This window comes from Trachemys scripta, chromosome 16, assembly GCF_013100865.1.
Source record: "Trachemys scripta elegans isolate TJP31775 chromosome 16, CAS_Tse_1.0, whole genome shotgun sequence".
NCBI lineage: Eukaryota > Metazoa > Chordata > Testudines > Emydidae > Trachemys > Trachemys scripta.
This window is the reverse complement of record NC_048313.1, coordinates 25,445,048-25,458,927: the sequence shown is the minus strand read 5'-3', so window position 1 is coordinate 25,458,927 and position 13,880 is coordinate 25,445,048. Positions and strand designations below refer to the sequence as shown.

Sequence of the window (13,880 nt, the reverse complement as noted above, 5' to 3'; positions counted from 1 at the left end):
TGAGTCCCCCTGACCTGTTTCTCCCCTGGACCACCTCCCTCATTGTCCCCTTCACCCCACAGCTCTGCTGCATCCCCTTCGGGACCATGGACTGAGCTGATGAAGGGCAGGGGTGTGTGTGTGTCCCTGAGCTGGGTGGATGCTATCAGACCCATTGGGCTGACCCTACTCGCCTATCATCAGCCCCAGCAGCCAGGGATGCCGGCAGGGCCGCAATGAACCTTTGTTCCCATGGGTCACTGGCTCAGAGGCTGACGGCAGCTTCAGCCAGCAGCCAGGGGAACGTGCTCCTCTCAGGACACTAGGGGCTGGCTATAGCCTCTCCCCTAACCCCTCCCCTCACTAAGGACCCTGGATTGTCAGCCCCCAGCCAGACAAGCAGCTAAATGAGCAGCCACGTGCCGAGCTGAGCTCAGCCCGAGACCTGAGTCATTGCCTCAGCCCCGAGAGCTTCCGCCTCAGCCCCGTGGAGGAGAGCTGGTCCTCCTGGCCGGGGGCTTTTCTATGGAGCAGCTGCCTCTCACCACTGGGCCTATGTCCCCAGAGGTCCCGTCATGCCGGGAGCACATAGCACAACAGATAAGACCTAGGGGTTAGAGTGGATGAGAAGCTGGATATGAGTCGACAGTGTGCCCTTGTTGCCAAGAAGGCTACCAACATTTTGGGCTGTATAAGTAGGGGCATTGCCAGCAGATCGAGGGACGTGATCATTCCCCTCTATTCAACATTGGTGAGGCCTCATCTGGAGTACTGTGTCCAGTTTTGGGCCCCACACTTCAAGAAGGATGTGGAAAAATTGGAAAGAGTCCAGCGGAGGGCAACAAAAATGATTAGGGGTCTGGAGCACATGACTTATGAGGAGAGGCGGAGGGAACTGGGATTGTTTAGTCTGCAGAAGAGAAGAGTGAGGGGGGATTTGATAGCTGCTTTCAACTACCTGAAAGGGGGTTCCAAAGAGGATGGATCTAGACTGTTCTCAGTGGTAGCAGATGACAGAACAAGGAGTAATGGTCTCAAGTTGCAGTGGGGGAGGTTTAGGTTGGATATTGGGAAAAACTTTTTCACTAGGAAGGTGGTGAAGCACTGGAATGGGTTACCTAGGGAGGTGGTGGAATCTCCTTCCTTAGCGGTTTTTAAGGTCAGGCCTGACAAAGCCCTGGCTGGGATGATTTAGTTGGGGATTGGTCCTGCTTTGAGCAGGGGGTTGGACTAGATGACCTCCTGAAGCCCCTCCCAACACTGATATTCTATGATTCTATGATAGCTCCAGGCGCCTGCTGGGAATCCAACCCTTGCTGAGCCCCAGAACAGTCGGATGGACGGACGGACAGACACACAAACTCCTGGCGCTACGGCCACCCTCACTACCTGACTCCAGCAGCACGGGTTTAACGACCTCTGGGTGGAAGAGCCGCAGAATGGGAAACCAGGGGCCAAACCACCAAAGGCAGGAGTGGCTGTAGCGCCCGATGAGCTCATCTACGTACTGCATCCCCTCCTCCGTGTTCTGACCCTACAACGAGGAGCCATGGGTTAGCCACGGGCCAGCCAGGACTCCAGCCACGTCGACGTGCTGGGCCCAGTGCCCGACTCAGCCCACTGCAGGAGCAGTAGCTCCCTGGGCAGATGCACTGCTGGCTGTTCTCAGCATGCCTCCTGCTTCATTTCTAATGGGGGAGGGGAGACTGGCAGACTGCCCTCACCTGGCAGTAGGTTGGACGGGACCACTTGGGGCTCCCTGTGTTGTCGCAAACATGGGCTCCCAGCTTTTTTCTGTGCAGAGCTGAACTCAGGGGCTAAGTGGTCAGCGTGCATGAGCCCTCAGCCCTGGCATGAACTAGCTACGTGCATTCACACAGCCCCGGCACTGCTCTGCCATCCAGCTGAGCAGGAGAATGAGTGATGAGCCGCCCCACTGGACTGAGGGCTCCTGAGCCCTGAAGCACCCCTGTCCTGGCACAGTGACACACAGCTCTGCTCCAGGGAGCAACCCTCACCGCTCAGACCCAGCCGCTGGCTTTGAGGACTAAAGCCAGACCTCTCCCTCCTTGTCCTGCCAAGCCAGCCAGGCACTGGGGGAGGGAGCTGGACTCTTATCCTGCTGCTGCATCAGCAACGGGATTGTTTACAAAGTTCCAGGACACTGAACTGGGTCCCTGGGCACAGCCCTTAGCCGCTGGGATGGGCAGCAGTTCAGGGGTAAGCAAACAGGCCCCTGCTTAGCTCCACGTGCTCTTGGCCCTGCGGGCCCAGGCACCACTTGGAGCAGGGCTAATTGGAAAGAGTGGCAGCAGTATGTGAACGGGAACAGAGATGTCGCCTCCACAAGGGAGCAGGAGAGGCTGGAGCAGGAGCCCCCAGGCCAGGGAGCACCCACCAGGCCGGGGGCTGGACTCCTTCGGAGTCTGGCTCCAGCTCATTGCACGGCCCCCTGCAGCACACAGCCCCAGCAACTCGCTCACCAGAGAGGGGCCTGCACTGGTGGTGCTGGGGGGGGGGTAGCTGCACAGACCCCTCACCCTCTGCTGCACCCGCTGACTCCTCTCAGCACCCGGGTGATTAGAACTATGAGAGACACCAGCGCACTGGGCAACCGGCCCTGGCAGGGGCCACTCTCCCTGGGCAGCAGGGAGAGGACAGGGCCAGCACGGGCTCCCCACATCACTGATCATTGCTGGCCATCACTACCCTGCCTCTGGAGTGTGTGCGTGTGTCACCTGCCCTCCCCGGGGCCCAGCTGCTTATGCAAGACCAATGATGACACAAGTCCCCCATGGGGAGGTGGCTCTGCTTCCCGCCCCTGAGGAGTTCAGCCAGGCAGTGCCCTTGGCCCTGCTGCCCAGACTGTCCTGAGCCACCAGCCTGCCCAGGCTGGAAGGGTCTTTGCTGTGCAGCAGGTCCCGCTGGGTGCTGCCTTAGGCCTGCCCTGCATGGCTGGTCTCTGCTCCTGTTGTTCCCAGGAGCCCCGGGCACAGCACTGCTGGAGCTGACAGCCTCAGTCCCGGCTATGGACCATTAGCTCTCCATGCTGGAGACAGCCAGTCTGTGCTCCCTGGGCCCAGCAGAGGAGCTGCTACTGCTCAGTGGCTCTGGTGGGGTGAGGGCTTGTCCATGGCTCGCTGGCAGCACTGGGTGCGGGGGGTGGCTATACCGCAGGGGCACCATCTCCCCTCTTCCAAAAGGGGAGCAGTAGCTGCTGGGGAGCTGCAGTCTGCAGCCCCTGGAGGTGCTCTGCCTGCTCCTGCACTCCTTGCCCCCCTCCCCACCATGAGGCCCAGAGGCATTGCTGGACTCAGCCCCATCCCCTTATGGCACCAGGCAGCTTCTGGGTGCCCCTGGATCCAGAGGGTAGCAGGGGCTGGCTGGGCTGGATTCCCCAAAGCAGCAAGTGACAATCTCTCAAGAGCCAAACAGGAATCGGCACAAACCAGGGCACAAGGAAGACCCCCCCCCCCCCCGAACACCTGGCCCACGCAGCTACATGGCCCTATTTTGTTCCCTGCCTCCCTGCACAGAGCACATTGACGGCCTTCGCCCAGGGTGAGCTGGTGCAGACACTGGCCTGCAGCAAGAGCAGTCACATCAAGGCAGCTGGAGACGCTGGACTAAGGCAGCCCATCCTCTGGGAGGATCCAGAACTGCCCGGGAGGGAGGGGATTCTGTAGAGCTGCAGAGCCCAGCCCGTCCGATGGCGTTTCCAATGCAGCACGGCCCCAGAGACAGACTAAACTTCCTGGGCAGAGCTGTCCCAAAATGGAGCAGGGAGGCAATAGTCCCTCCCTCCACTGTGCCCCCACCTCAAATAGGACAGTGACAGCGGGGGAGGGGTCCGGGAGGAGCCATCAGAACCAGGACCGGCTCCAGGCACCAGCCAATACAAATGGGCGGCAGTCCAGCCACTCTTGGGACTGCACGTCTGGTCTTCGGCAGGAATTTGGCAGCGGGTCCCTCCGTCCCTCCCTTCCTCTTTGAGCTGCCACCAAAGTTCCGCTGAAGAGGAAGAGAGGGAGTGAAGGACCCGCCGCCTAAGAATGGAACAGCGCAATTGAGCTGCTGCCGAAATGCCACCAATCCGCCTTTTTTCCCCCCCTGCTGCATGGGGCGGCAGAAAACCTGGAGCCAGCCCTGATCAGAACAACTCAAGCTCTGGAAAACCTGCCTCTCCGGGGGAGGCTACAGGAGCCCAATGGATTTAATTTCTTCAAGAGCAGGAAAAGAGGTGCCTAGATCCCAGCTACCAACCCCTCCCTGGGCAGGGATGCCTGGCAGCAGAGGGCTCTGCCATCCAGCAGACAGCGGCTGAGTGAGATCAAGCAGGAACGAACTGGCAACGCAGTGCAAGTGTTTGACAGGGAGGGGAACAAGCCCTGGGAACAGCTGGCCCAGGGACGCAGGGGCTTTGCCATCCCTGGGAGTCTTTACATGGAGATGGGCTGTCCCTTTGTAACGCTCCCTCCAGCACAGCCGGGAGCTCAGGGCTGGCTGCAGGGAGCTCTGGGGAGGGTCTCTGGCTTGTGTGACTCGGGCAGTCAGATTAGCGGGGCAGAACGGTCCCTCCTGGCCCGACCCACCCTCCATTCAGCTCTGGGCCCCCTGGAACCCTCTCTACAGTAACCCAATCCCAGCCGTCTAGGCCAGAAAAGGCTGCTGGGCCCACGCAGTGCAGAACCCAGGGGAGAGCAGCCAAGGTGGCAGGGAAGGATTGGTTCACCCAGGCAGGAGCGAGTCAGTTGAGCCAAGGGGCCTGCACTCATTATGTACGAGAACACAAGGGGTGGGACCCATGGGGGTGGGGGTTGAGCTGGAACAGAGTGAGATCCAGGCTGGACAGTGCAGACTCCAAGGACCTATTGCTGGGAGACGCCCATTAGCTTCCCAGGCAGATTGTCCCCTCTGGTGCCTTCCCCAGGGCTCTGGTCGGGCTGCTCTGCAAGGCTGCAGGTGACTGGCTCCCAGCCCCGCCCTGGGGAAGATCAGGAAAACCTTCATACCAGCATGATGTCACACTGAGGGTAAGGGACTGGCTGGGAGCCCTTCCCTTGGGATGTTCACAGCTAGCCTGGCCAGGGCCCCAGATAACAGACTGCTGGGGCCAGTCCTGCATAGGTTCCCCAGGGGATAGGCTAGAGCGGCCTAGGTGGTCTCTCCCATCTCTGGCCCCACAGGGTTGTGTCTACACTGCAATTAGACACCTGTGACCTGCCCATGTCAGCTGACTCAGGCTGAGGGCTGTAAAACTGCGGTATAAACATTTGGGATCAGGCTGGAGCCCAAGTTCTGGGACCCCACAGGGGGAGGTCCCAGAGGCCAGGCTCCATCCCCAGCAGGAATATTTACACTGCCATGTAACAGCCCCACAGCCCAAGCCAGCCGACACGGGCCAGCCACAGGTGTGTACGTGCTGTGCAGACACCCTCAGAGTCTCACCACCACCCCCAGGAGCCAGCGTACCTGAGGCTGTTGTGATCGGCTTGAGGTAATCAGGGTGCACCAGGGACAGGACTGGTAGGAAGGGCCCCATCCATGTCACAAAGGCCTGGGATAATGTAGCCACTGTTTGGGACACCGAGCTCAGCCCCTCCTCACCAGGTATGAACTGCAGGAGGGATGGGGCAGAGTTAACAGGGTAGGATTGGGTCCCTCCTAGACTCCAGAGCAAGTCAGTGCACACCAGACAGGGCAGAATCAGATCCTCTGATCGGAGGCAGGACTGGGTCTCCACACCGCCGCGTGCAAAGACCCTCACTCCTGAGCACGGCCTATGTCTGCTATCGCAGCACATGGTGACTGTCTATGCCCTTGCCACAGCTACACCAGGTGGGGCCATCCACCAGGGGCTTTATAACCCTCCCTGCTCCACAGCAAAGGCGACCGAGCATGCCTAGGGGCCACTCACCACCAATGCAGGCAGAGCCATTGGGGTGCAGCTGGCTGGGAGGGCTGGCACGGGGCTGGGCCAGGGAGCATGGCAGGGGCCAGTGATGAGCAGAGAGGCTTCTATGGATTGGTTCCCTTAGAGACCCCTGCCACTGGGCAAGTATCTGAGCACCAGAGCCCAGGGCCACCCACCAGGGCACATCCCACACTCAGCCTCGAGCCCTGCCTGGAGAACGCAGTATTTGAGTGTAGGGCACTGGGTGGGAAGGAGGCCATTCGCCTGCCCCCCCCCCCTGCATGTTGGCCAGAGCCCCACCTGCCCCATCCAGTGCCAGAGATTGGGGGTGCATTAGAGCCAGCAGCCATAGGAAGGGCCCCATCCACAGCAGGATGGGAGCAGCAGTGTGGCCTATGCCTCTGCCTCCAGCTCAGGCCCTCCTCGTTGGGTCAGGAAGTCTGAGTTCAGATGCTGCTCACTCTGGTGCCAGACGGGACGTGTGCTGAGAACCTGGTGGAGCTGTCCCAGGACCCTCGTCTCCTACCCCTGCTCGGTCCCAGCCCCATTCCCATGTATCTGATGGATGGGCATGACTCCCTGAGCGACCTGCCAGGCCATGCTCCCCTGGCAGCACCGGCTGGGACCAAAGCCCTTCACCTGAAAGGGAGGGAGAGGCCTGAACCAGCTGGGTCACCCGCCCCCAGCCCTCTCGGGGGCTATTCCACCAGCCCCTCCCCTGGGGTGGGCAAGGGTGGCTCCTGCCAGCAGGGATCAAGCCATGTCTCAGTGGCAGCAAGGAGCAAGAGGGGAGAGAAGACACTCACCCCCTCCCCACCCCCACGTGACATGACACCTACCATCCCCAAGTGCCCCAGCAGCCAGTTGCGACGCGGGGGCTCCGGGAAGCAGCGCAGCCGCTGGCAGTTCACATAGTAGCGGTGCCAGGAGCTCCCCAGCTGCAGGAGGGTGCGGAAGAGCAGGGCCAGCAGGGCAAGGAGCAGGGCAGAGACGGTGTAGGCACGGAAGGGGGTCCGTTCCATGCTCAGCAGCTCTAGCACCCAGTCTGTGAGCGGCAGCATCCTGTGGGGAAGAGACAGGGCTGTCACCGGGGGTGAACTGCCACTGGGTCCCTTTGTTACAAGGTGTATGCACGTTACTGAGCTGCTGAGAGGTCGATACGCTGGAGAGTAGGGATAAGGTCCGGAGTGACCTAGAGAAATTGGAGGATTGGGCCAAAAGAAATCTGATGAGGTTCAACAAAGACAAGTGCAGAGTCCCGCACTTAGGAAAGAAGAATCCCATGCACTGCTACAGGCTGGAGACTGACTGGCTAAGCAGCAGTTCTGTAGAAAAGGACCTGGGGATTACAGAGGAGGAGAAGCTGGATATGACTCAGCAGCGTGCCCTTGTTGCCAAGAAGGCTAAAAACATATTGGGCTGCATTGGTAGGAGCATTATTCCCCTCTATTCGGCACTGGTGAGGCCTCATCTGGAGTATTGCATCCAGTTTTGAGCCCCCCACTACAGAGGGGATGTGGACAAATTGGAGAGAATCCAGCAGAGGGCAATAAAAATGATCAGGGGGCTGGGGCACATGACTTACGAGGGGAGGCTGGGGGAACTTGTTTAATCTGCAGAAGAGAAGAGTGAGGGGGGATTTGATAGCAGCCTTCAACTACCTGAAGGGGGGTTCCAAAGAGGATGGAGCTCGGCTGTTCTCAGTGGTAGCAGATGACAGAACAAGGAGCAATGGTCTCAAGTTGCAGTGGGGGAGGTTTAGGTTGGATATTAGGAAACACTATTTCACTAGGAGGGTGGTGAAGCACTGGAATGGGTTCCCTAGGGAGGTGATGGAATCTCCATCCTTAGAGGTTTTTAAGGCCCAGCTTGACAAAACCCTGGCTGGGATGATTTAGTTGGTGTTGGTCCTGCTTTGAGCAGGGGATTGGACTAATCTAATAACTCCAACCCTAATATTCTAGGATTCTATGTGTGAGCCAGGAGAGAACCCAGCCCCGCTAGCCAGCCAATAGCCCTTCCTGCTCCTCACCCACCCTGGCCCCCCAGTTCCCCCACACAGCCAATAGCCCTTCCTGTTCTCCAGAGGCAATGTGTGTGTGGGGGGTCTCATATCCCCCTCCCCAAGATTCCTACCAGGGTTTATATCCACTGGAGCCACCTGACTTTTCCCCAGGGCACAGGCCTGGGGTCTGCAAAACTGCTGTGAAGCTTCCCCTGGGCAGGCAGGGCACTTGGCAGCAGGGTGCCAGCTCCCTCAACCCTCGCCATGCTGCAGAATGGCCAGTGCTTGCACCTGCCCTCCGCAGTGCCCACAGCGCCTCTTCCCAGCTCACCTCCGCTGCACAACTGGCTCCTGCTCCCTCCCCCCCCACACACACACAGCTGGCTCTAGCCCTCAGTGCCCAGCACCCATCCTCCACCTCCCAGGCACAGCTGGCTCCTTTCCTGCCCTTCCCCCCTGCACACCCCGGCTCAGGGCTGCCGCACAGGGCTGGACCTTGCCCCAGCTGCCTGCAGGCTCAGTGCGGTTCCCTCACAGCCGGAGCCGGGACCCTCCTGCACGCAGCTGGCTCTAAGCTTTCACTCCCAGGGCCTCCAGCTCCTGCCCCCCTCCCCCCATAACAGCTAGTGCTGGGCTCTCCGGGGGGCACAACAGCCACTCCCCGCCTGCCTTCCCCAAAGCGACTCAGGTGCAGCAGCTGGTCTTCCCAGGCCCTGGCTTCCTTACCTGCCCGGAGCTCCTTGGACACCAGCTGGGGCAGCCTTTCCCTCGGCTCCAGGGCCGGCTCTAGGTTTTTTGCCACCCCAAGCTCAGGCGGTGGTGGGTGGTGGGGCTCGCAGGCGGCGCTGGAAGCGAAGGGAGTGATGTCACCTTCTCCCAGTGCCCACAGGGGCTTTACTCCCTCCCCCTCCCGGCTGTGCAGAGAAGCCCCGATAGAAGGGGGGGGACAGGGCAGCGCCGCAGGCAGTGCGCGGATGAGGCGGCGCAGTCCCGGCTCCCCGGCAGGGCTCGCCCTCTCCTCCCCAGGGAGCGGCTGGGCCCTGGCAGCTCAGCATCCCGGGGCTGGGGCTTCCCCTTCCCGCTGCGCCCGGGCGCACGGCCCCCTTGCCCCATCGAAGTGGCGCAGCTCCGAGAGCGCAAGTGTCCCGAAGAAAACGGATGGCCGGAATGCCAACCCTGGAAACGTGCGCTGCTCGCTCGGGTCCTAAAGCCTGACAAGTCTGGTGCGGCCAAGGAGGGACTTTCCAAGCTTGTGTCCCAGTGGGCTGTAACCGGAGGGGCAGCTCCCTGCTAGACCGGCCTCCAGCTGCTAGGACAGAGAATCCGAACATGGCATCCAAAGCCGCTCTAGAAACCCAAACTCCTTTGTCTCTGGAATAACTGCCCTGAACCCCGCTGCCTACCACGAGAGCCTTTACATTAGGCCCCCGACCATCAATAGTTATGGGGCACCCCTGCTCCCCGCTCCCCCACCCGGCCAACAGCCCTCCCGGCTCTGCAGGGAGACCGGGGCATTCGCTTCCGCCAGGATCCCGGCTCATGGGAAGCCCCGGTGACACCCCCGGGGCTGCAGCCGGGCTGGGCTATGCAGCGCCCTGCCCGGGTAGGGGACGAACCAGCCGCTCCACTCACCCAAACCAGACACTGACGCTAGGACTCACTGGCTCAGCTCTGGGCGTGGCCTTTATAGCCAGGCGGGGCTGGGCCCCGCGCCAGGTGGGGAGCTGGGGCTGGGCCCTGGGCCCGAGAGAGGGTTCGGTTCGGCTCCGCGGGCGATCGGCTCCATTCTGGGACACGATCGCCCCCGACCGGGGGTCCGCGCGGGTCGGGGTGTGGCTCGGAGCGGCCGCAGCCCGGGGCTATCGCTTGGATCCAGCACCGGCAAAGCCCGGCCCGCCAGCTCCAGAGAGCGGGGGCCGCAGCTCACCCTCCAGCCCGCAGGGCCCGGGAGCCACCTCTGCTCTTGCATCAGCAGCTGACTTGTCTGACCGGTTCCATCCGGGGGCACCTATGCAGCTGCCCTCCATGCCCCAGCTCTGCCCGTAGCGACTCCAGAGGCTGCAGCGCTGTACTGGTGCACCCAGGGGTCCTTGTTCCTCTGGCGAGGGGGCAGGGAGCCAGCCTGATTCTCAGGGCTGTGCAGCTGGCAGGGAGTGGGAGGGGAAAGCCCAGCCTCCCCCCACCAGCCAGCGTGAATTGGCTCTGCACTGGATGACCCTGGGCCCATCACACAGCGTAGGGTGACCAGATGTCCTGATTTTATAGGGACAGTTCCGATTTTTGGGTCTTTTTCTTATATGGGCTCCTGTTACCCCCCCACCCCCTGTCCTGATTTTTCACATTTGCTGTCTGGTCACCCTAACACGGAGTCACTGCACAGACCCAAACACATGCCTGGGGGAGCCCATCCAAAACAGTGTCATTTTCAGAAAAAGCCCCGCTAACCAGCTAACCCCCCACTTTACACCCCGTGAACATCTGACACCCTCAGCCTGGGATTGCTCTGGTGTGTGTGTGTCTGAAAGCGAAGCTAGGGTGTGTAACAAACTGTAATCCAGGTTGCCCTCAGACCTAATTCAAAGTTAAACAGGCAGTAAGTTAACACACTGTTAATCTTTCACTAATTTATCTCTACTAGCAAACTGACACCAATTATGGTACAGAATAAAAAAACTAGCTTGGAACGCAGTCATAACTCCAGATTAATGATGGTGCTCGCTGGTCACTGGCGGTGAGTGACCCTGGGCCTCAGCACATACAAGTGTGAGTCTCTTCGGGAGCCAAAGGAGCTTCAGGGGCAGCAGTAGACAGCAACCTCTAGGGCTATGGCTTCACTGCAAAACCAGGTGTGTTTTTACATGGGCATAGCACTGATCAAGTACAACCCTAGAGGAGACATGTAGCTAGGTGAACTCAACCTTAAGTGTGTGCATGGGGGGGCTAGTGTTGACCTCAGCAAGTTACATGAAGATAAAAACTACCTGTGCCTCATCTCCACCAGGGCTCTATAGTGAGATTCAGAGAATTTAAGGCCAGAAGAGACCATTAGACCATCCAGACCTCCACAGGCCCATGTCACTCAGCTACCCCTGCATTGAGCCCAGTAACTTGTGTTGGACTAAAGCATCTCCCAGAAAGGCCTCCAGCCTGGATCTGTAAACATCAAGAAATGGAGAATCCACCACTTCCCCTGGGAGTTTGTTCCAATGGCTAATCCCCCTTTACAGAGCTATCACCCCTGTAGAAACAACTGTTTTGGCAGTGAAGTTGTAGCCTATGTGTGTCAAAGCTCATGTCCTTGTTCACTTACTCCTGGTCTCGTTGGGTTCCGAGGATGTCTGAAAGAAGCCTTAACTTCCAGCAAACTACGTGTGGGGCTGGATTTGCTTCCAGGACTTTTACAGAAATAACTGAAAACAGCACACAGTAGCTGAAGACAATTGTGAAATGAGCCTAAGAGGTAAGGCACTTTTCTGAGAGGGGAAGCTCCCTAGAAAGGTAATTTTTAAACCTATTTCTTGTTCTTCATGGTTTTGAGCTATATAACAATAACATCTAGCTCTTATATGTTGTCAAGTATCAGGGGGTAGCCGTGTTAGTCTGTATCTACAAAAACAACAAAGAGTCTGGTGGCACCTTAAAGACTAACAGATTTATTTGGGCATAAGCTTTCGTGAGTAAAAACCTCACTTCTTCGGATGCAGGATGGGGTCTTGGTCTGGAGGAAATGAACTTGGAGGGAAGAACTCGGGAGATATGGATTCTATTCCCAGCTCTGGCCTGCTGGGTCATGCTAGGCAAGGCCCTTCCTTGCCCTATGCCTCAGTTTTTACTCACGAAAGCTTATGCCCAAATACATCTGTTAGTCTTTAAGGTGCCACCAGACTCTTTGTTGTTTTTATCTAGCTCTTATATAGCACTTTCCACCAGCAGGTCTCAAAGTGATTTACAAAGGAGGTCAGTCAGTATCATTATTGCCATTTTACAGTTGGGGAAACTGAGGCATAGGGCAAGGAAGGGCCTTGCCTAGCATGACCCAGCAGGCCAGAGCTGGGAATAGAATCCATATCTCCCGAGTTCTTCCCTCCAAGTTCATTTCCTCCAGACCAAGACCCCATCCTGCAGCAGCTGCAGCCCCAGGGGATGCACAATCTGGCGCAGGATCGGGGCCTACAGTTTTTGTCTAGATAATATTATTCTATAGAGTCCTGTGGAAAAGAAAACCCTGCTGCCAACTGAACTCTGGGTCGCTCCAGCTCCACCAAACCAACATGGGATAAGTTCCTTTGGTCCTTCAGGCACTGGTGACTGAATCCTGGGCTGTCCTATGCAATGTAGATGTGAGCTAGAAGAGTCAGTCAGGGTTCCTTTCAGTCACATGACTCTATGTTTAAATGTTTATTTTATTGAGGTAAAAGGTTGGCAAAATATACATATAAGTACACAGGCCCCACATAATCGCTACTGCAACCCAATAAATATTACCTTGCTTTTTCATTATCAAGGATACGATGTTTATGAGAGGGTTGTAAATACTGTTATATTAACCTCACATGTTTCATGATTCTGTCTAGTGATAAGGCAGCGTATACTTACCTTGGGGCATGCCACCTTTACCCCATTTCATACTCCAGCCTTGGGATATAAACACCTATGAGCCATCACTGGATTTTTTCTCTCCCTGAAAAATTCAAGCACTTTGCAAACTAATTAAATCAGATATATATTTAATTAATAGATGTTAAGGTCAGATTTAAAGACTCCAAGTGATGGAGACCCCACTATGTCCCTAGATCAGTTGTTCAGATGGTTCCTCGCTGATAAAAATTTCTAGTCTGATTTTTGTCTCCATTCAGCATGTTTGTTAGATTAAAGAGCCCTGTACCATCAGCAATCTCCTCCATAGAAACAGGATAACAGCGAGCAGCTAAGGGCCGAGTTTCCATGGGAGTTTGTAGGAGATATTTTGAAGCCTTTGCTCTATCGGTACATTACAGGAGTGGACAGCTATTGGGACCTGCACCGGATGTGCCACACTCGCTTCCTGCCTGAAGAGAGAGGAGACTCCATCTGCATGAGGTGTGAGGCTGGTAGCTTGATGGAGGAGAAGGTTTGTGGTCCAGAGAAACAGCTGACCACTTTCCAGAACAGCAGGGGTATGGCGAATTTCCTGGATACTCAGATCCAGCCTGCACCACGGCAGATACCACACTGGGAGGGTATGGAGTCCAGTGACCAAGGGAGACAAGAAAACAGAAAAGATGACTGGAAATTTGTCATCTCCAGAGATAGAAGAACCCAAAGGATCTGCTCACAGCTGGAAATATCAAATCGCTGCCAGGTGCTGAGTAAGACATCTGAAGAGAGCAACCTCCAAGAATCAACCAGGGGGAAGGACCTACAGATAGCAGAGGAAAGAACTGAGAACTACTGCCAGCTCAGACTAGACAGACCCAGACAAGCCCAAGAGAACATCCACAATTGGCCAAAGAAGACAGACAGTCCTTAGTGGGGACTCTATGCTAAGAAGAATAGACAGGACATTCTGCAATGGGAAGAAGCACTGCAGGACAGCTTGCTGCCTTCTGTGAGTGAAGATGAAGGACACCGCCACCAGAATAAACTAGATTCTGAGGTCAGCAGGAGACACCCCTTCTGCAGTGATCCACAAAGATGCCACCTTAGACATGTTTTCGCAGATCCTGGAACGCTCCTGCACAGGCTGGAGGCAGGGCTTAAAAGGGGAAGCAGAGCATCTCAGAAGGGGGCAGGCAGTGGAAGGGAGCAGACCTGTGCTCTGAACTCTTGGGAAGGGGCATCCCAGGAGCTCTTGCAACCTGAGGCTTGGAGATACTGACCTAACCAAGATGGACTGGGGACTTTTGAAGCTCAGAGACTTTAATTTACCCTGCAGGAACATAAGAACATAAGAACGGCTGTACCGAGTCAGACCAAAAGTCCATCTAGCCCAGTATCCTGTCT

The 13,880-nt window shown here is 57.2% G+C and overlaps 1 protein-coding gene across 5 annotated transcripts; it reads right to left on the bottom strand.

Annotated features, from left to right (window-relative positions):
* Positions 1-1,146: 1,146 nt before the first annotated feature.
* LOC117889130 (cytochrome P450 4F22-like) lies at positions 1,147-10,002 on the bottom strand. 5 transcript variants are annotated; one of them, XM_034792990.1, is made up of 5 exons: positions 8,625-9,517; positions 6,733-6,955; positions 5,452-5,596; positions 4,848-4,963; positions 1,497-1,513 (listed from the first exon to the last, which is right to left on the bottom strand). In XM_034792990.1, the coding sequence occupies exons 2-4, from the start codon at positions 6,952-6,954 to the stop codon at positions 4,848-4,850; spliced, it is 483 nt and encodes a 160-aa protein (XP_034648881.1). In that variant the 5' UTR covers position 6,955; positions 8,625-9,517; the 3' UTR covers positions 1,497-1,513. The 5 variants fall into 5 exon arrangements, with proteins under 5 accessions (XP_034648883.1, XP_034648885.1, XP_034648881.1 ...); XM_034792989.1 differs by lacking the exon at positions 1,497-1,513 and adding an exon at positions 9,531-10,002 and having other exon boundaries at positions 4,091-4,963; positions 8,625-8,743; XM_034792991.1 differs by lacking the exon at positions 1,497-1,513 and having other exon boundaries at positions 4,091-4,963; positions 8,625-8,743; positions 9,171-9,517.
* Between the last annotated feature and the right edge of the window lie 3,878 nt (positions 10,003-13,880).